General features: G+C 39.2%; 1 protein-coding gene across 3 annotated transcripts in view; it reads left to right on the top strand.

The window, feature by feature from the left end:
* pcxb (pyruvate carboxylase b) overlaps positions 1-21,774 on the top strand; it is a 501,867-nt gene that overhangs the window by 130,609 nt on the left and 349,484 nt on the right. For all 3 annotated transcript variants that reach the window (XM_034164611.1, XM_034164610.1, XM_034164612.1), the window contains one exon: positions 17,657-17,819. In XM_034164611.1, the coding sequence (XP_034020502.1) occupies positions 17,657-17,819 (163 nt within the window). The remainder of the gene's footprint in view (positions 1-17,656; positions 17,820-21,774) is intronic.

The following is a 21,774-nucleotide window of genomic DNA, read 5'->3' as shown; positions in this document are numbered from 1 at the left end:
AACTTTCATGTATTAGAGGAATCTCTACTACACTGGTGTTCTTGCATCTGCTTTACAAAGTTGAAATGTTCTCCTTAGCTATTAGTTCTGAATCACCTTCCTGTCTGTTAGCTTGTTAATTTTTGCTCACCGTTTCCCCTCACTGTTGGTGAAGCAGATTTCTCCTCATTTCTTCTTTCTCTCCTAGATCCTTTATTTCTTATCTTTTATGTTGGTTGTTGAACCACATTTCTAACTTCCAGCTGAAGCTTCCTCACATTGTCGCCACTGTCTGTTTCATTTTTGCACAGCTCGCCTTTTGTACTTGTCAAATTATCTATGGTGGTTTGTGACTTATTGGCTTGTCATTATGTGCATCTGTGAGGACACAGTGTATTTGTGATGTTCATAATAGCCAAGTGCCAAATGTGCCGTGTAGTTTCTGCATTTTTAACTCCATGTCTGCATAACTTGTGTGGATGCACATATGTAAACATGATGTGATGATGTGTCAGTGTGGTTATGTCCTTTTCTTTCTCTCCAAATTTCTGTCTTGCATTGTGCAATTTTTCCGTCAGGGAAAACTTGGATTGTGTTCTACCTTGTATGTATTTTGAGCTCGCCTGCTTATATAGAGGCCTTCTTATTTCACATAAACCTTTCTGAATGCCATTCTTAAAATAAAAAAGATTTAAATGACATCACTTAAACTCATGCTACAGTGTAGTTTCTTGGCAAAAATCTTGGTTAGAAAATGCATTCCTTTAAGTTTTATTAATCAGTTCCTTACAATATTTGATTAACTGGCTTTATTTAGTCATAACACACAATACACACACAAGTTTCCAAACATCACATCAGACAGACTTTAAAAAGTTATTTTAAGCCAACCCTATCAATACATAGCATCACTACTGTCATCTACTACTACTGTCACAAAAATATACTCATAAACTAAATATTCTCTATATGCTTGCCATATAATGTAACAAAAGACACACTTTCAATTCTGATAAACTCTTAGTTTATGATTTTTCATTTACTGTCCCACAGGCATGAAAATATGGGGGGATATAGCCATCAGCATATCCGTCTGTCCATCCGTTTTCACTTGTTAGCACAATACCTCAACAACCAGTTGACCAATTTCATTCATATTTAGCATAAGCGTGTACTTGGGTAATCCCCCAACAGTTTGTATTACTGATTTGTGGGGGCCAGGGGGATATGTAGTCTCCTGATGACTCTTGTTTGTTTTATTTGCGTATTTATTTTTTCTAGAAAGTCACCTTGAAACTTCACAAAGCACTTTGCATTTTTACCTGTTCTTCAAAACTCATCCATAGTGTTACTCTCAACAGTAATACACTACTATAATCAATAATAATATATGGTACTTTTATTTGTACAAGTGCTCTACAAAGAAAAATACAATTAAAAAGGGCAAAGTACAAATTACATAAATCACATTAGTTCCAAAAAACATAAAATAATGAACACATGAAATACAAAAATAAATGTTTGGGTCTTGGTGCTACCAAATTGTGAGACTTGGATGCAAATTAATGGCTAAAGTGATAACTAGATGGATTTGGTACTCTCTCTTCGAGGGATCCTTGGGCTGGAACTTGCAATCAAACAAACATTACTTAGGGAGACTTGGGTGAAAAAGTATCACTTTCATTGTCTGAGGGATCCAGGACCCAAGGTGCTTCCATGGTGTGGTGGATATGGTGACGCACAGTACCAGCACACACTATTCTAAGGTTTGACTAAGGTTTAACCATCCCTTGGTTATGTTGCTTTAGACGTAGACTGTGGGATGCACTGTTTCTTTCTCTTTTTGCTCCGTATGCATCACTCTGCATTTAATCATTAGTGATCGATCTCTTTTTCCTGGTTCTTTCCCTCAGCCCCAACCAGTCTCAGCAGAAGACTGCCCCTCCCTGAGCCTGGTTCTGCTGGAGGTTTCTTCCTGTTAAAAGGGAGTTTTTCCTTCCCACTGTGGCCAAGTGCTTGCTCATAGGGGGTCGTTTTGACCGTTGGGGTTTTTCATAATTATTGTATGGCCTTGCCTTGCAATGTGGAGCGCCTTGGGGCAACTGTTTGTTGTGATTTGGCGCTATATAAGAAAAAAGTTGATTGAAGTTGATTGACTAGATAAATTTAAAATAAGGTTAAAAATAAATAAATAAATGAGTAAAATTACTGGCTGTGATAATGACAGATTGTAGGAAGTCAAGAACAGGAAAGTCTTATGTCTCATTTTAAAAATCTACTCTTGTATTTACTCTTGTAAATGTTTTAATTAAGACCATTATTAATGCAAAACAATTTGATGTTCTTAATGCATTTTAAATTACTAGTTTAAACAATTCATTAAAGCCAGGAATCTTTTCCAGCAACAAAATGATCAATTTCTGACTCTGTGTAAACATTTCAGTTACGTTCAAACGTAACCCCGTGTACGACTGTGCGTCTGTGTCATAAATTAATTTCTGAAAATAACTTTGCAGTTCCTGCAGTTTTTCAAAGGAAAAAATGTGTTCAAAATTTATCTGCAGCATTTTCAAGTGCACACATTACAGTAGATGATACTTTTCCAGCCTCAGAAGAATAACATAAAAGCTGTTTTATGGTGGATTTTTCTTTGAGATGCAGAACCTGTAACACACTGATAAGAGTGAAATTCCCAGCATAAATTCATGTTCAAGGGCTGTGTAAGTATTCGAGTGGTTATTTATGGTTTGTTGGCTTCTGGACTTTGGTTTGCTGTTTAGACCTCTGGCTGTGTTTTTGGCCCAATTCCTACGAAAAATCTATGAAAGACTCCACTTTGTTAAAATCATCTTTATTCTGCCTGCTGTCATTCAAGGGTTTGGCCTCATATTTTTAGCACATTCATTTATGAAGTACAGGCACTTAATATTCATTTCCTTACTTTAAGAGCTGTGATTATTAGCTCAAGAGTTTGTCTTTGAGTCACGACAAGAGCTGAGCAAGATAATCAGGTTGATTCACGAAAAGAGTAATAGAGGTGTGGAGCCTGACATCTGGTCAGTATTAAGGTGTCATAATTAGCCATTATAGTCACTTTGAAATGAGGTGTAAAATTGAATAACTGGTGCATTCAGAGCTTTATGTGGCAGACTTATTTCTTGAAGTGGTTCTCCATAGGTGTTGTAGGATGGAGCGACCGCAAAGTCAAAAACAAACAGTGACTCAAGTGGGACATAAATTTGCTTTTTGGTACGAGTAGCTGGGACACAGAGTGCAGTCTAGTCCAGGTTAACGTCACCAGACTGCGTTGTGAAACAAATTGCAACCAAATGTAGATTGCTTTACTGTCTGCCATTAAACAAAGCAGGTGCAACCGATTTACTACTAAGGCTGGAAAAAATAATCATTTTTTTCTTTCAGTTATGATTTTGGTGTCCAATGGCTATGAAAATATAATTTACATGAAACTGCTTCTGTGTTCTATTTTTGCAAAGATGCTCTCTTTCTGTGCAGATGTGCACTGCTAGCAGCAGCCTCCGCTAGGCTAACAGATGGCTGCTAGCTGGTGTGGACTCAACTACGTTTGTCCTTTCTGACAAAGGATCTAATAATGCAGTTAATTGTCCTAACAGGCCACCTAATGTGGTCCAGAATTTCCCTTGAGAAAATTTAAAAAAAATTAAATTTGTATATTAGCTCCACGTAGCCATTGTCTTCTGTAGCCATTACTGTCTTCATGCCCATGGGTCATGGTTCATACCAAGATCACACAGAACCGTATATTATCCTATCATTGTGTAATAAAGAAATAATTTATATGAGTTGGTGTCAAACATGTAAAACTTGGGTGTTGCACTCTCACACCGCCATTTCCAGTGCAAATCGCAGCACTCAGCACTGTCTAGTTAAGTTTTACAAACTAAAATTAAACCCTTTTTGCAGGTAAGAAAAGGTCGAACCCCGTGTTAGTTGGTTGTGATCCTCTGATGACTGCAGCAAACAGAGGGAGCACAGAACTGCGCGTTTCTTCCATAAACTGATTTGATGACTGGCATAAAGGCCAGTGTGTCGACTCTGACCTCACATGTTTTGTAGGTTGCTGACGCATTGTGTTAATTATTTTTCTTCCATGTTGCGTTTTTTTTTTTTTTTTCCTCCCTCTTTGCCGCACACAGTGCCCCCCGCCTTCGGCCTTTTCTGCATCTTGTTCCTCGCCGCCTTCTGGACCACGGGCTTATTTTGCATTCCTCGCCTCACTCTTCCATCTGCTTCATAACAAGAAAAGCTGGAATTAATTAATAGGCTGATAGTGTGACCTGAGAAAACAGGGGAGAAAGTGAGCTGAAAAGGAGAGGAAAGTAATCACGCAGGATGTTGTTTTTATGTGTGGGTGTGTGTGTGTCTGTTCGTATTCTTCACCCCTGGACGCCTCCTCGCCTTTTCTTCCACTTCTCTCCACTTCTCTACTCGAACTGTTCTTCTCCTCTTCTATTCCTTTGCTTGCCCAGAATGAGCTCTGCTTTATGCCTGCTTTTTAAAACAATCTTCATCCACTCTTTGCTTCGTGTTGATCAGTTGTGATTACTGTGCCCCCCCCCCACCACTCCTCCCCTCTCCATCTGTTCCCCCCCCCCCCCCCCCCCAAAAAAAAACATCTCCTATCATGTTCTGTTTGCAGAGTGAACAGGCACTATAATTCTTGGATGCCAGATAAATTGATGTCAAAATGCCATCCTCATGCCACAGTGATTCAAATTTCTTATTTCCTCCTTCATCTGTCTGTCTCTCTATTGTAGCCCCCCCCCATTGTTCTCTGTTCTTCTTCTCTGTTTGCTGTCTAAACAGTTTAATGAAATTCATACAGAACAAGATGGGAGGCTCGGTGTGTTCCTTAGTGCTGCGCTTTATCCCTCTTTTTCTTTCACTCTTTAATAATCAGCAGTGGACAGTAATCACTACAGCAATTGGACATTTGACCCTAACGACCTTGACCTTTACCCATGTTATATTGACCTCTGGCTGACTTTCCCAGAGCAATCCTGGAATCCACCGAGGCGTGTGCCACATTTGGTGCAAATGGGATTGGAAATCTAATTCCTTGGCCTTTGCTACATTGAATTCTTTGATGGTAATTTTGGGCCAAACCTTCATTGACACACCAGCTTTGGTAGAAATCAGCAAAAGGACCTGTGAGGAGGAGGTCAACAAACAGACAGGCAAACATGATTGAACTTTGGCAAATTTGATCTCGCCTGGACAACCTGGGAACACACTCCCATATATGTGCCAATTGTGCCATCTTTGACCCTAGTGACCTTGACCCTTAATGAATGACCTTTGCCACAATAAACCCTTTACGGGTTGTTCTGGGATCAACCAACATACATCCAGCAGGTTTGGTGGAAAGTGGCCCCAATATATCTGACATGTCTTGGAACAAATAAGCGTTTCTGAAATGCATTTCCTTTTTGACCCCATCTGCTAGCAGCTGTCTGTCTTTTATGTCCATCCAAAGTCATATTTTGTCACATTTTTCTTTTCATCCACATCTGTTTCTTTAGAGCTGCAGTTTTAAATTTTCTATCGCTTAATTTTCTTTGCCATCCATCTCCCCTTCTGTTTTCCTACATTTCCATATTTGAATGTCACACTTGGAGGCATACTGGCTCAGTTGCTTATTTAGACACAGGTGTGTGTGTGTGTGTGTGTGTGTGTGTGTGTGTGTGTGTGTGTGTGTGTGTGTGTGTGTGTGTTTCACGTGCACATATAGCAGACAAGAGTCTGCATTATTTTTTACAAATGAAAGAAAAATACAATACTGCTTTGCTCTTTACCGTTCACCCCGGAGCCATCTTCAAAAAAAAATGTATTTACCAGAAATGTGCGCTCACCATATGTGGCGGGTGCTAACACTTGGGGCACTAATGAAGTTATGAAATCAAGTGTTTATTTCTGAAGCGGTAAATGTTTGGCCCTGAATGTCGGTGCAGGAAATGGCAACTGGAAAGGACTGAAGTATGAAAGGATGGCATGTGGAATAGATGGAAGATAAGCTGGTGGATGCGGTGCAAATAAAAATGATGGAGACAAAATTAAGGAGAAACTAAAAGTATGAAGTAGGGGTGTAACAATTCACCAGTAAAGTAAGCAATTCAACTGCATCGGCTCGTGGATCCCTGGATTGATCTGACTGCACGATAAACCAGTCCATGGTCCAGTTTTTAACCTTATGAATCAGTTGAGTGCTGCTGTTCTGCTGCTGCTTCCACATCTTTATACTCTTGTAAAATTGTAAAGGTCAGGACGACACTCTCACAGGTTCAGAAAGGGAATGTATGTTTAAAAGCTTGTTAAATGTTTGTTTTTACTACCGCGCTGCTGCATGTCTGTGTTGCTTTTGGCTCACACATCACTACCACATCTCTGCTGTATGAGGGGCTTGACTTGTAACAAAGAAGAAAACTAAGACAGTCAAAAAAATCCAGATGAATATCAGCATGGGAAATTTGTTCTATGCTAACATTCTTAAGAGCTGGCTGCTTCTTCTGGGTTTCTTCTACTCTGTGCTTTTTGCTACTGTATGTCATGGTGCCCCCAGTGGCGAAAAAAGGGTGAGCAGAGGCAGCGCCAGCGTGTTGCAGCACAGTAGTAAAAACCTGAGGTTTTCTGGTTTCTATGAAATACAGAAGCAGTGCCACTTTTGGCGTATGTGAATTTATTATGAAAAATAAAAGTCTACTTTAAACCAAAAATTGTAACAGGTTGCATCATATCACACAGAATCGAATAGTGTCAGCTTATTTCATAAAGGAGAGATGCACATCTCAAGTACAGTCCTTCCTATCCTTCTGTTGGATATACCTTTCCTCCACCAGTCTTCTGTTCTTACATTCTTTCATTTTTTAAAAATCTTTCCTGAGGTTTTTTTCCCCTTGCAGCAGCCGATAGCTCTGCCATTCATCATCATACAATCTTGAAGAAAAATAATCCACACAAAACCTCCTGAGTTTGGAAAACAACATCTGAAAATACTTTAATTCCTCGTGTGGCTGAAAAAAAGTTCCTCCGTGAGTTTGGCAGTTTGCGCCAGTTTCTCTGTCAGAACTCAGATCATGGTTTCAGTGGCGGAGGTTGTCCATCAGGTTGGTGAGTTTCAGCCATTGGTGTGGGTGTTCAGGCCGATGGGAGACCGGCTCTGCCTGCTACAGGTGTAACATTTGCAGAATCTCTGTGGTGCTGTGTTTGGACCCTCCGCTCACCTCCACCAGCCGCACTTTTGCACCATATGTTGAGTCACTGCACCTCGTTAACGGCTCAGTTAGCACAGGAAACAGGCAAATCAATCTGAACACAAGGAAATTATCCCAAGTACTTTGTGTTGCCTCCATGTGTTGCAGAGATGCTGTGCAACACCGTGTGTGAGTGTGCGCACACGCCGTGCTCCTCCAATATTACATGTTCCACCTTTGAGGGGGGAGGGACATTTACGGTTTGTATTTGTGTATGTTACCGGTACATATTTAATTAAAAGGTAAAAAATAGTGTAGCGAGTGAAAGGCTGTTTATCTAAGCGTCACACATTGTAGAAAAAAACAGAAACAGGCTCATGGCTGATAACACAGAGAAGCTTCTTTTCATCAAAAAGAATCTGTCCTCACATTATCAAAAAAGGATTTTAGTGCTCATAGACATAAACAAAGTTAGTGATGGGCAGTTTCAGTTTTGTTCCTGGTGTTGTATATTTTGTAGTGCTGAAGTCCACAGGTTACATTTCAGTGAGATGTCTGGCAGTGTCAAGTTTAAAAAACACACTGTTAATGTTAAAGGGCAATTTGTTGTAGTCAAATAGTGAAGTTACATGATTTAAGTGACAAAATTTTGATTGCAATTTTTTAAGTTTTTTTGTTTTGACAGTGGCATCACATTTGCAGTTTAGAATATTTTTGATCATCAGGATGCCTTTCTTTACTAAGTGGACCCATAATGGCTACATGACCATTGAAAGATGTTTGTGGAACTTGATTGGGACTGTTTTGGAAAAATAACTGTTGAGTGGTCTTCATCCCACCATGGGATCATGGTTAGCCTGTAAACTTTATAGTACGTCCTCATACGTTGGCACCTTAAAATTGCATTGCTCTTTCAGACCTATACTCATACCTCCAAACTTTCCTGAAGATTAACCTTCTTGCTGTAATCTAACCCCCCTCTTCATCCTTGCATCCCTCATATTTATCATCTCCTAATAAAACACTGCGTACTCTTACCCCAAGTCATTCCTTTTACTTTGCTCTCAATTTAACCCTAACCCTTCTTATCCCTCACATCCGAGTGTCATTTCTCTGCATTATCCTTCCTTCAACCCTTCCTTTCCTCTCTTATCCCAGCCCTGCTTCTTCATCTTTCTTCTTCCTGCCTTCTACCTTTAATTATTCCCAGCGCTTCTTTGCCATCATTTTTTTTCAACCAAGACTAAATATGATTTCTTTTGCCCATTCTTGAGGAGATAAATCCAATTCCATCCCTCCCCCCCACTCCCACCCTTTAGTCCACCATCCCTCTTTCTCAGGGGGCATGGCTTCCTTTGCTTCCTTTTCTGTCTCTTGCCTCAAATTGAGGATGTATAGTTGCCATCTCATTTATCAATCCATTTATCCATATTTAAATTCCAATCTCTTAATCTGTTTTGACAAAAAGCATGCTGCTCTCCTCAGTGTGCTGTTCCCCCAACTCCCACACATTTCTCCCCTTTTAGGTCTGGGCACACAGCCACTGCCTTCTCCCTTCCAAACAAGCTCCAAGTGAAATGACTGTAAATGAAATGCAATTTGTTGTCAGCATTCATGGCCTCAGTGTGTATGTGTGCACGTGACCATGTAACGGATAGACATGGTGTTGATGCAGTTATGAATATCAGCAGAATCTATAGGCTATATGTATCATGCATAAACCCTTCATGATGTCAGCTTTCTGAGGAAGGAGTGAATTTGAAGCTCAGAGGGGGCCGCTAACTAGTTCAGGAGTTTGATTATGCCTCTTATTGACGTCTGAGCAGTGGGTTTCATTACATGTGTTTTGAGGTGGGTGTGTGTGCCGGCATATTGTCTCAGTTACAGTTGCGCCGTCAGTGGACCGCATGTCACCAAGCTACTGATTCCTGCTAATGGTGCTAACATACAAATTAAAGAATACTAAAATTTCTGTCAAGGGAAATATGGAGGCACATACTACTTAGATGGTCCTTTAATATGATTAACTGCACAGCGATCTTTATTATCTTAGATATTCGTAATACAATGCTCAGAAAGGATGAACATGGTTGGTCCACGGCAAATGCTAACTTTCTCTGCTAGCTAAGGCTGTGGTGTCAGGACTCTTTTCACTGGTGCACAACTTTCACTCAAAGCGAACACACTTTGAATTATTCATAACTTTATGGCAAAAAACAAACAACAAAAAAGCTGATCACAGTTGTCATGAAGGGGGAAACTAGCTAGAGACCAAAACCGTTTTTGTTCAAGGCTGTAAAAATGTACATTTCTGCACTGAAGTTGGCAGTTTTAACATGAGTGAGTCTGTTTTGGAGCCAGCCTTAAGTGGTCTTTCAAGGAACTGCAAGATTTTTTTTTTTCTTCTTTTTTAAGCACAGGAGCATGGGCTTTGGCAGAATCAGACTCTGCGTCTTGGACTTCTGTGGAGGTTGGATCTGTGTGTTCAGACTCTAGCCAGTTTTATGCAAATGTACTTTCCATGTGGATTAGGAAGTGTCCAGTTAAAGTGTAAGTGTGGAAGTGTAAAGTACTTTTAAAATGTATGTACTTGTACCTATACCTTTATGTATATCTTTCATCATAATTAAGGTCTTATGTAAAATTGAATAAAGAACGGATATTTTTTGTGGGTGGGTGTTCACCTCATTATGTCAGAGGTCAATGCTGTGAGCTCTTCTACCCTGGCAGTATAACCCCTGACATAACTCAGGGCAGACAAGATGATTCATTAAAATACATTTCCATGTTATTGGCATCGTCATTGCACCCCAGACTTTTGAGGTGACCTTCAATATTTCTATAAAGAACTTGAAATGTGTAGCATCAGTTCTGTGGCGTATCATACCTAAATTTCGACCCATTCAATTTATTTCTGGATTCACATCAACAAAATATCATGTTGTCATTATGGGGTGTTGTGAGTGGAATTTGGGGGGGGGATTAATTTACTTCATTTTGGAATAAGGCCGTAACACAACAAAATAAGGACAAAATGAAGCGCTGTGAATACTTTCTGGATGCACTGTAAATGTGATTAAATAAAAGGCATTGATGATGTGGTTAGGTCAAACTGAGTTCATGTCTGTCTGTTGCATCACAGTGGTGAATGTGGTTGGGGAACTGTGTTATCCGGTTAAGGCTTGTATTAGCTCAGATGAAGCCTTTGCATCAGAGAATAAACAATATGTGCGCAGCACTAACCTGGTGCTTGCATAAAAGGATTTTCACTCTGCTTTAAAGATACTTGGAGAAAGACCTGTTAAAGTTCAATCAGAGTTTAGACTTTTACCAGGACTGTGAAAGCTCATTTGAATTCATGTCCTTTAAATGGAACCAGGGGGAAGGTTTAAAAAAAAAAAAAAAAAATGGTAACAGCTTGTCCGACTGGCACATGGCCTGTTTGAAGGTGTTACAAATAGCCAGAAAATATATTGAAAAATGTGCACTTTGTACACTATAATACACTGCTTATGCTTAAAATAAATGAGTCTCCGGTTTTTGTTCAGTAGCTCCGATAAAATATGTCTGTCGCAGTACTTGGGGAGATATGGTCACTGTTGTGGTGTAAATACTTTCAACCTTCCATGCGGTTCTACATTTTTTATAAGGACATATCTCTTCAGGTTCCTGAATCATGCTGTCAGCTTGTTGATTGCATCAGAGACTCCACGTAAGATATATTTACAGCAAAGTCAAAAGCCTTAAAGCAAAGTTGAGGCAAAGACAGAAGGGACTGACAGAATTTCAAAGGCTTAAATTTTTCAGAAGACATACAGTCTAGTTTGGGGCCATTGCTGGTGTTTCTTTCTTTTAAGATTGTGTGAGATTTGATGTCAACTGGTCAGATTGTCAGATGCTTCAATTCCTTGAAAACAGAAATGATGGGAAGATATCACTGTAATACCAGCCTGGGCATCTTAATTTGTTCATACAAGGAATGGATTCACACCTTTTACAAATCACAATGTAAATTAAATTCTGTAATGCACAAAACCACAAACCAATTGGACAGATATTGATACATATTATTGGGCTCTGTAGATTTTGAAGAAAAGAAGAACAAAGACAAATGTATAAAATGCAAGTTGAGATGGAGAATGTAGATTTGTAATTTGGTTGTCATGTTATAGATTTCATATGTTTTACAAGACATTTTAAAGCTTAATGTGGTCACCTTTTATAAAAAAAAAACTTGAACCACTGTGTTGTAAACCACACTTTGGATGTAGCTGTGTGAAATACCAATTTTGTTTTTGATTGTCTATTGAATCTGGGAACCTTCGAGCTTGAGAGAAAGTTGTTACCTTCTCCTACTCTTCTTTTCTTTTTTGCTTCTGGCTTTGTGTTTGAATGGCATGACTGCTTTCTTGGCTCACCTTGCAGATGTGCTCAGCTTGTCAGTCGTGACTGATTTTGTGCCTAATGTCGCCAGAATCCTATCATCTCATCATACCGCATGATTAAATGACGAATTAACAGTGGACAACATCAGCATGCATATTATCTAGCAATTATTTTCTGTGTATGAGAAAAATACCAAAGAAAATAGTTGTCTTTGCAGATCATAGTTTTTGTTGAACAATTTTGTAATAGTTTGCAAGTGACTATTTTGAAAGTTCCAACTTAGATGGGTTTGCCTTACTGAGCGTATAGATACCAGATGGTACCTTAAGTGGTGTTAGCTCTGAGGTGTTAATATGACTTGGTTATAAACGGCTTGTTCTCCACAAAATGTAACCTGATCACAGCGCATTCCCCCACACCTTAGGGAGACGACTGTACCTGCACTCTATATTTATGCCCCCGACCATGTGTCAAAATCTTGTACTTTTCTTAGGTTCTCCAGTTTAACTGTGTATTTAGTTTTATGCATTTGTCAGTCATTTGATGTGGGGTTTTCTGATCTGTCCCTTTCTCTGGTTATAAAAAGTATTCTTGTAGGTGTCAACTCAAGACTAATAGTTACGGTTACTCAAAGTACCACAAACCAAATGATCAAGAAACCTGAGGCCAGTTACAAAGCAACATGTGTGAGAGTTTGTGTGTCACAAAGCAAAATATATAAAAATTTCCCATGCATAGTTGGTTTTATAGTACAACATGCCACACAATGAAGAAGTAGGACCAAACACTTTTTTAAAGATCAAACATACAAGTTATGCAGATTCTACTTTAACTTTTGTTTAGGTTTTGTTGATAGAAGAGGTAATATTAAAATGCCTTTGACAGCTGTTGGGAGTTAAAAATACTTATGGAATAACAAGTTTAGTAAATGCCTCTGCCCATCTGTTCAATCCACCACACTATTTTCAAACTCTTCTTTATGTGTTCCTTTGCCATAATTCTTTTCAGACAAAGTACCATTTCCACATTTGTTCATTTGCTGTTCATTTACTTTTTATGTGGCAGTAAATTGAAAAGCAGTCTTGGGAAAACAATCAGTTTTACTTGGCACGGTGATGAGCACTCCTGACTTATCGCAAGAAGGTCCTGTGTTCAAGCTCAACCAAATCCATTATCTTTGTAAATCTGGAGTTGCATCAGGAAGGGAATCTGATGTAAACTTGGGCCAAATCCAGGTGACCTTGTGCTAAACTGTCTTCAATGATTAACTTGCTGTTCATGTATGTGGACTTGTAGATTTGTCTACTCTTCGTCATGGTCTACTGCTAATCTCCCATATTTTCCCAGGAAACTAGAATATCGCCAACAGTTCCACAGAGCAGCATTTGCTATCATCACACTCTTTGTGTGACAAGCACGTCCTTGTGTTTAATGCGGCTCTTCCTCACAACATACAGCAGTGCTCTCATCCTCATCTGCCTTATTGTGGATCTCGCTAATGATGCAAGGGATTCCTGTAACCAGCTGCACTGAGGGACAGCTGTTGATTCTAGCTCTTTAATTTGTCTGCATCAAATTAGTATACAATGAATTTCATTAACCCTCAAGGGTCCCCGTTCAATCTTTGTTGCCTTATGTTTTGAAAATACATGAATTGTGCAATAAACAAAACTAGGATAAATGATTCACGTAGCAGCTCTGTGTGGGTGCCACATGTTTGACTCAGAAAATGTTCATATGTGTATAGTTTGTTATGGAAATGTGTGTTATAGTGCTTCCCATCTTAAAACCTAGAAATATTGCAGTTTGCCTTATTTAGCATTTTAAAAGGTGAGTACTTCTGTATAAAATGCTATTTTTAATCTTACTTTTAACTGCAACAGTAATTGATGAAGTGAACAAGTAAATCAAATTAACAAAGAATTATTTTGACCTGTTCAACCTTTTGCATCAAACAGCTGTTACTGCAAAAGTATAATATGGGGGGCAGAAATGTTTCATTCCATTGGTTGCAGAATTTACAGTGGAGGGATGTTGAGAACCTGTGTTATGTGGGATTTGTTTCTGTAAGAACAATAAACTGCTAAAGACTAGCTTTTAATGTATGACTAGTAACAAGTACTTACCCTCAGCAGGGACTTTGTGTCTGTTGAATATATTGCCATAAGGTTTTTATTTTTGTGTGATAAATCAGTTGACTGTGGACAGAAGTAGCAAAAATAAACCTCTGCGCCGAGTTGCCTGCCAACATGCTGCTGTGGCATCACAGCTTCTTTGTAAATAGTTTGGGATTTTCAACTTAAAAGTGCTCAGAGCAGCTGCACTAAAAAGCAGAATTGAAAATGGATGCTGGGTGCAGAGTTGTTGTTGTTGTTATTTTATATATATATATATATATATATATATATATATATATATATATATATATATATATATATATATATATATATATATATATATATATATATATATATATATATATATATATATATATATATATATATATATATAGGTCAAAATTAACTCAGAACTCTGAGTTAGTTTTTTCACACATGGTCTAGAGATACAGTGCCAAAAACAGAAAACAATTCCCCCACTTGCTGCATGCGCACAAGTGAAGATTAAAAATGAATCATAAAATTTGGGGACTTGTATTAAAGCAGAACAAAAACTTTTGTACTTTTCTTTTTGTGTGGACACATACTTATGTACACGATAAGTCAACAATAATACATTAGATAGTTTACATTAACATAATGTGTCCCACTGAAGTAGTGAGGTAGTACCTAAGCGGTGTCTCTCCATATATTTGTGCATTAATGAGGGGACTATAATGTTTATTGAACCACTAACTTGAATCTGCAAAGCTGGTATTTATACCATGGGTAACTGTGTGGCTTAGAGTAAAATGACTGTTGCCGTGTTTGATTATTAATGAGTGGAGGTTAATTTTGGAGTTCTGGCTCTTGCCAGTGCTTAGCAGAGGAAACGTGACATTTACATCATGTTCACCTCATGTGGTGTGGATGGAGCAACATCAGTGTCATGGTAATGTTTACATAAATTTGCAACCTAATGAGGAAATGTAATTTTTAGAGTCCAGAACATTTCATCATGGGCACCTCATGTTTAGTAAATGACACTTTGATTTTTCTATCCTGCAGCCCAGATATATTGACGATTATGTTGCCATAGTTTCACTATTCCCTTCCACACTGTAGTACTTAGCTCATGTCTACTGAACATAATTTAAGTTCATTTCGATGGAGATGTGTTCCATTTTGGTCATCAGTTGATCTCAGCACCCCAAGTGCCTCTTGTTGCTGTTGTTGCAGGATAGTATGTACGCGATTTGGGACCCAACACATGATCCTGGTAACAAATTAAGATTGTAATTTAATTTAATTATCTTATAATGCGCCAAATCACAGCAAAAGCCGTCTCAAGGAGCCTTACATAAAACAAGTCAACATAAAATTGAATAAATAATTAAAAATGAATAAAAAATTCAAATACGTAAATAAAAACAGAAGTAAAAGAATAAAACAAATAAAAATAAAAACTATCCATAAGAAAGAGAATAAAAATAGGTTTTGAGTCTTGACTTAAAAATGTCCACAGACTCAGACTGCCTCACGGTCGCAGGAAGACTGTTCCACAGGGTGGGTGCACAATACGAAAAGGCTCTTTGACCTGCTGACTTCTTCTTCACCCTGGGAACACAGAGAAGTCCCGCATCCTGCGACCGCAAAGCCCGGGCCGGCACGTAGAGTTCCACCAGATCAGCCAGATAAGATGGCGCCAGTCCATGAACAACCTTATAAGTCAATAACAAAACCTTAAAATCTGCTCTCACGGAGACAGGGAGCCAGTGCAAAGATGCCAAAATGGGTGTGACATGTTCAGACCTTCTGCTACATGTCAGAAGTCTGGCGGCAGCGTTCTGAACCAGCTGAAGACCCCTAATGCTGGACTGTGGTAACCCTGAAAATAGAACATTACAATAATCTAGTCTAGAAGAAACAAAAGCATGAATCAGGGTCTCAGCATCAGCCATGGACAGGATGGGGCGGATCCTCACTATATTTCTCAGATGGAAAAAAGCAGTCCTAGTAACATCCCTGATGTGGAGGTCAAAAGACAACGTGGGATCAAAAATTACCCCAAGGTTCCTCATTTTGTCTGTATGATGTATGACACAGGAACCCAGGCTGAGCGCCAGCTGGTTAAGCCGATGTCTCGCTGGACCAAGAACCATCATTTCAGTCTTATCAAAGTTTAAAAGTAGGAAGTTACTAGACATCCAACTTCTCACTGATAGAAGACAGTCCTCCAGGGATTTTATGGGAGTGACATTTCCCGCAGTTATCGGCATGTACAACTGAGTATCAGCATAACAATGAAAGGCAATCCCAAAACTCTGCAGTATACGCCCAAGGGGTGCCACATACTGGGAGAAAAGCAAGGGGCCTAAAACAGATCCCTGTGGAACCCCAAATCTCATGTCAGCAAGGTCAGAGGTAGTGCCATTATACAAGACACACTGAGAACGACTGGACAGATATGACGTCAACCAGGCAAGGGCACTTCCAGTAATCCCCAAAAAATTCTCCAACCTATTGAGCAAAATATGATGATCCACGGTATCAAACGCAGCACTGAGATCTAACAACACCAAAACCGTAGTGGTGTCTGAGTCCATTGCTCGCAGAAGATCATTCACAACTTTAGTGATAGTAATAAAACAGATTACTGAAAAACTGCGGACGGAACTTGTGGCTGTTGTCAGTCCTCCCCCTCAGACCGCCACTGGAACCATTTCATTTCAAAGACACCAACATATTGAAGAGACTGTTGCGACAGCGTGACATTGGCGCCTTTCTGTGTTATCTACTCTCGATCTGGTTTTCTCGCCGACGCATTTTTCACCAGGCTGATGCATAATTGTCCTTCTGTTTGGCCAGAATGTAGAAGGCAGCTAATTGAGACATTAAGAAGATGTGAGCCAAAACGGTGTCCAAAATGTGTGCTTGCTAATGTGTTTGCCGTCTGCCTCTCAATCACCCTTCATGTTCAGAGGCGCTTCCCTGTGTTTGTTTGGCAGCGTTTTGGGCGTGATGACTGATATCTTTGAGGAAATGTGTGTCATCTTTGCTTCCTGTTGTATTTAAAATGTCTCCAGACGACGCTGACAGAAAGTCGTAATATTTAAGGTCACACGGCTTAACCTGGCAAGTCTCATTTGAGCTTTGAAGTTTAAATACATGCAGATGAGCGAGAACTGGTGTGATGATATGATGAAAAAATATTTTTCTGTCAATCAAATTCAAATTGCTGTTGAAATAGAATGATTAATAATAAAGTGATACTGTGTACAGAACTTGGCTCAGGGGCAAAAGTGTTCTTTGAGGAATGTATATCGGGCGTTTATGAATTTAGTGTACATCAAAGTCATAATAATCTGATAATTTATTGATGTTATCTATTAAACTTTCATTAGAGTAGACCAGTATATTGTCTACAAGTCATCGCTTTTACCATGAAAATGGTTTTACATTAGTGAAGGAAAGGATGCAATAATATTTTGACGCTTTGAGTGAGGTTAAATCAATCAATAAGAAATTGAAACGGTGGAGAAAAGGTTTTAACCTACATGTTAACTTAGAAATTAACGCTGTATTTTCCAAGAGTTTTCTTTAATCATTACACAGATATGCGAGTTTGATGTTTTGTTTGCACCTGTATTCTTGTGTTGGATTTGTTTACATTTGCAACAAAACTCAATAACCAACAGGGTCTAAAGAGGGCCCCATTTCATGTTGTGCATCACAGGTTCATTGGTCCGAAAGAGAAGTTGCATGAATAGATTGTCTGTATTTCTACTTCCTGCCCATGCTGTTTTGAGGCCAGCAATGGTCATAAATCTTCATTAATTGGCTTTACTTGTCTTGTCTTTTTTTAAACCTAGGTGTAAATAGAGGGGTGAAATGGTGGGCTGTCTATCGTGTCGAGGGCTTCATTCAATTTCTTCACCTCATCAACTTTCTCTCTCTCTCCAACAGTGTGGACCTGGTGCACGCCCAGCTGCATGTGTGTGAGGGCCGCAGTCTGTCTGAACTGGGCCTCAAACAAGAAAAGATTCGGGTGAACGGCTGTGCGATCCAGTGCAGAGTGACAACCGAAGACCCAGCCAGAGGCTTCCAACCAGACACTGGGAGGATTGAGGTATGCTGCTCTTAGAACAAGCCTGTACTTTTGCAGTGATGGGTGAAAGCTTTTGACCACTTGGGGATAAGGCTGAAAAAAAAAAAAAAATCTCTTCTCAAACTTAAATTACCCATCAGTCACAGGTCAGTTTCTGTCCTCCCAACAGTACCACTTGAACAGTTCCACCAGCAGGTAAAATTTAATTCTATGAAGGTGTAATACGATCAGTATAATGGGCCAAATTATTTATTTTTTTCCCAGAAAAGCACAACACCTGCAGTGCTGTCAGCTTTTCCATCTGATGTAATTAAAGAACTTCATCAATATTGACATAACAATAAGGATTAAATATTTACTGCTGAGTATTTCCTGATGAATAATACATCAAGGAACTGTGCAAGCATTATTTTCTTCAAGCTTTCTCTCACTAAGGTTGACTTTCCAGTTTTTCCTACATTGTTATCAGGGTGACATCAAGAGTTATTCTCTTGTTGCGACCTCTGATTGGTTGAGTTAGCCGCACATGTCTCACAGCTAACTGTGCTTGGTCAAAACAGTCCCATCTACTACCATGTGCAACAGGTTGATCATCATCATGTCTGAGTTCTTGAAATGGAGCAATATCTCCACCTGGTGGGCATTTACTGTTAATGTGTGTACAATAGAATTTTGCCAAGCGCTCCAGTGATGAATAAAATATGGCTGCTAGTAATCTCACTTAGAGCGTGTTCACACCTTGCTTGTTTTTAAGTTGGTCTCTAGTGTTTTTTTTCTGCCCACTGTTTTTTTAATCCACACTGGACACAATTACATTTATAAAGAAGATTATCTCCAGACTAGCTTTGCGGTTGCTCCAGGTAATGTGGGGGAATCCTGTGAGGCTAGCGTTAACGCTGATGCTATCTCCTTCACTAAAGCTGCCGTGATGAAACTATACCTTTGAACAAATCCACAGGGCTTTTGAGCAATAAGAGGACAGTGTTTCCAAATTTGATTCTTAATTCTTCCATATTGGTGAGCTTCGAAATCCTGACTGTAGCAAAACAAACATACAGTTGTCATGCTTGGTGCATAATAAAGCTTTGACCTTGCGACAGTAACATGTATAACCATGGACCCCTAATCGTCTGACTCTAAAGCCTCAGCCTGCCCCCAGGTCACATGCTGGGGTTTGCAGTAACAAACTTGACACTTGGCGTGTTTTGTGTCACAGCTGCAGAGATCAGTCAACTCCAAGATTCTTTGTCTGTGACAGATGTCTGTAACGCAGATTGCACTGCTGCAGTTATATATGCGCATGTGTGAGTGATGGAGTGGTGGCATATGTGAGCACATTTATTAGTTTTTGGCTTTAAATAGTTTCTGAATGAATATAGGGCACAATTTTAATTTGTCAATGCCGTTTGTGTGCACACGTGAAAACTGACCAAGGTCACTAAGATGTTCTGTATTCACTTCCTTCTGTCTCCTCTTAGCTCCTCTTTTTAAGGACATCAGACTCTTTAAATGAATAGAGTTAATGAAATCCATTTTAAATCAGCTATTATTGGCTGACTACATTTAAAGAACTGTTTGTTTTTATTCATGAATCAGACATGCATTGGGACAGAGGTTCTAAAAAAAAACAAAAAACCTCAGAGTTAAAATATATTATGAAATAATGATTTTTGCTGCCTTGACCTTAGTGGTGCGCAGTGCTTCAAAAGCCTCAGGGGGTGTTTGATAGCTGTATGGGCTGTGCTTGGGTTGGCCTCTGCTTTGACTTTGTCAAACGTGGTTAGATTTTGCTTCGGGGACAGGAAAAAAGTGAAATTAATACTTTAACTGTGCAGTGAAGCTAAAAACCAATATGTTGTGCAACAGTAAGTTTAGTTCTATGACCTGGCAGAAGCCCAGCGTTGGCTAATAAGCACTTAAAAATCAGAAAATGATCAGAGCTGGAATATGGTAAAGCTTAGAATTCAATATCATTTGAACTTTATCAATTTTAGTTCTTTTTCATTGCCTTTTTGATTCCAAAAAAGTTTTCATAAAGTTGAACATTGGAATAATAAATGGTATTTAATAAATGTATACAATAAAGACATGATCCAAGGTTTTGCCTGCTCTAAGGTGTTCAAAATTCAATGTGCACATCACATAAAATCATGTAATTTCTCACTGACTGGATAATCAAAAGTAATTAAAAAGGTAATTGTTTTTCTTTCTCAACCTTTATTGGATACAAATATGGGTGGCTCCATTGGTTGAACTAACAGGTAGTTGTTTTGAAGAGACTTTTTTTGGGGTTTTGGGGACAAACACATGCACTTTTTTGTCTAGTGTTTACTCGTCAAGTACGGCATTGCACACTAACTACAAGGATCGACAGATGTGTCACTTCGAGGTAACTTTAACAGCCAGATCTGGCAAATTGCATCAGGATTCTACTTAAGTGAAAGCATTTCAGTAAGGAAATAGTTCTCTAGAATAGACTAAAACAAGAAAAACAAGGCAGGTTGATTGGTCAAACCATTTTTGGATAGTCTACTTTGGATTTATGTCCTTGGTTATCTCCCTGGAAGTAAAAATTTCAGCTAGTCTACCTTAGTTTTTAGCTTTTTTTTTAAACCATGCCTGCCTTAATATTGGTGATTTGGCAATTGAGAAGGGATGAAGCTCTTGGATGACAAATGCTGTTAGCAAGGCCTTCCTGTTCTCTTAGGCAATTTTCCAGTTGTTTCAAATGAGAATGGTGTGTTGTGGGGAGCCATGCCTTTTTGGAGGTGCTACTATCTAGCTGTTGGCGACGACACACTCTGCATTGGAAAATACGCAACGTCAAATTTTGGGTGGTCTTTCAGATCGATGTTGTGCTGCCTTTAGTGTTGGGACAGATTTGATGTGCAAACTGGGATTAAGATTAAAGCGGGTTTGAAACCAGAGGATCTTCTGTTCCATTCCTTGGCAAACTGGAAAATCATAAAGAGCCCTTGGGCAAAGTCCTTCATGCCAATGTTGGTCCTACTGCGCAGTTGGGTGCAGCACATCAACATGGGTGAGTGTGTGTGTGAGAATGAGTGGATGTAAGGCATCATTGTAGTAAATGGAAAAACACTATAGAAATGCAGTTTACCATTTATTTAACGAGACTCACAACTTCAGTTCTAAAGGAAACTACACTTTGGTCTATTTTCCTCATCCAATTTCTTTACACTGTTACTGGATTAGACAGGCATGCTAGCTTGTATTGAAACAAATTGATATGCTTTTGCAGTGGTGAGTACTGTAGTCAGGAGAAATGTTCTTCCAGGTGTTGTATACTTTGTTTGCAATAGTAAAGAGTTCTTGCATTTGGGAACCTATAAACAAACAGGTACCTAGTAGTTGGTATTTACAATTTGATTCTAATTGGCAACAGAGTTGTAGTCCCTCCTGAAGCCCTGTTTTACCTTCATCCCCAGTTGGTCTGCAGGATTTAGATTCTGTAGTCCCCCTTCGTTGATTGTATTGGACTCTCGCTGATCACATCTCATGCTTCTGAGCTTTGGGAATAACAGAATGCCAACGTTGTGCACACTGATTTGTTTGGATTAAATCCGGATCCATTCATTTGTCACCCGGGGTAGTTATTTTAGTTTATTAGCAGCTTGATGATCACACAGCACATTTAAACACTCATCTAGTGGATGATCCTGTGGATGAAACACCCCAGTGGTCCTGCAGATCAGCAACATACCATTAAGGGAGCAGGTATTCTACATTCTGTGCCAAAAATAAAAAGCTATTCAAACACCACTTTAATTGTGATGCATTCTCACTTTGTTTATGGAATAATTGCCACTGTTAATCTACATATTGAGAGAGTCCATGGAGTCATGGTGACCTTTATACTTTCAGGATGTTAAGTTGCATCACTCCATTGGATAAATATTCATCTTTCGAACTCTTTCTCAGAGGCTGTCCTTTACCTTCTCCTCTGCTCATTTCCATC

The sequence above is a fragment of the Thalassophryne amazonica genome, chromosome 23 (genome assembly GCF_902500255.1).
Source record: "Thalassophryne amazonica chromosome 23, fThaAma1.1, whole genome shotgun sequence".
NCBI lineage: Eukaryota > Metazoa > Chordata > Actinopteri > Batrachoidiformes > Batrachoididae > Thalassophryne > Thalassophryne amazonica.
This window is presented reverse-complemented; position numbering and strand designations above follow the sequence as displayed.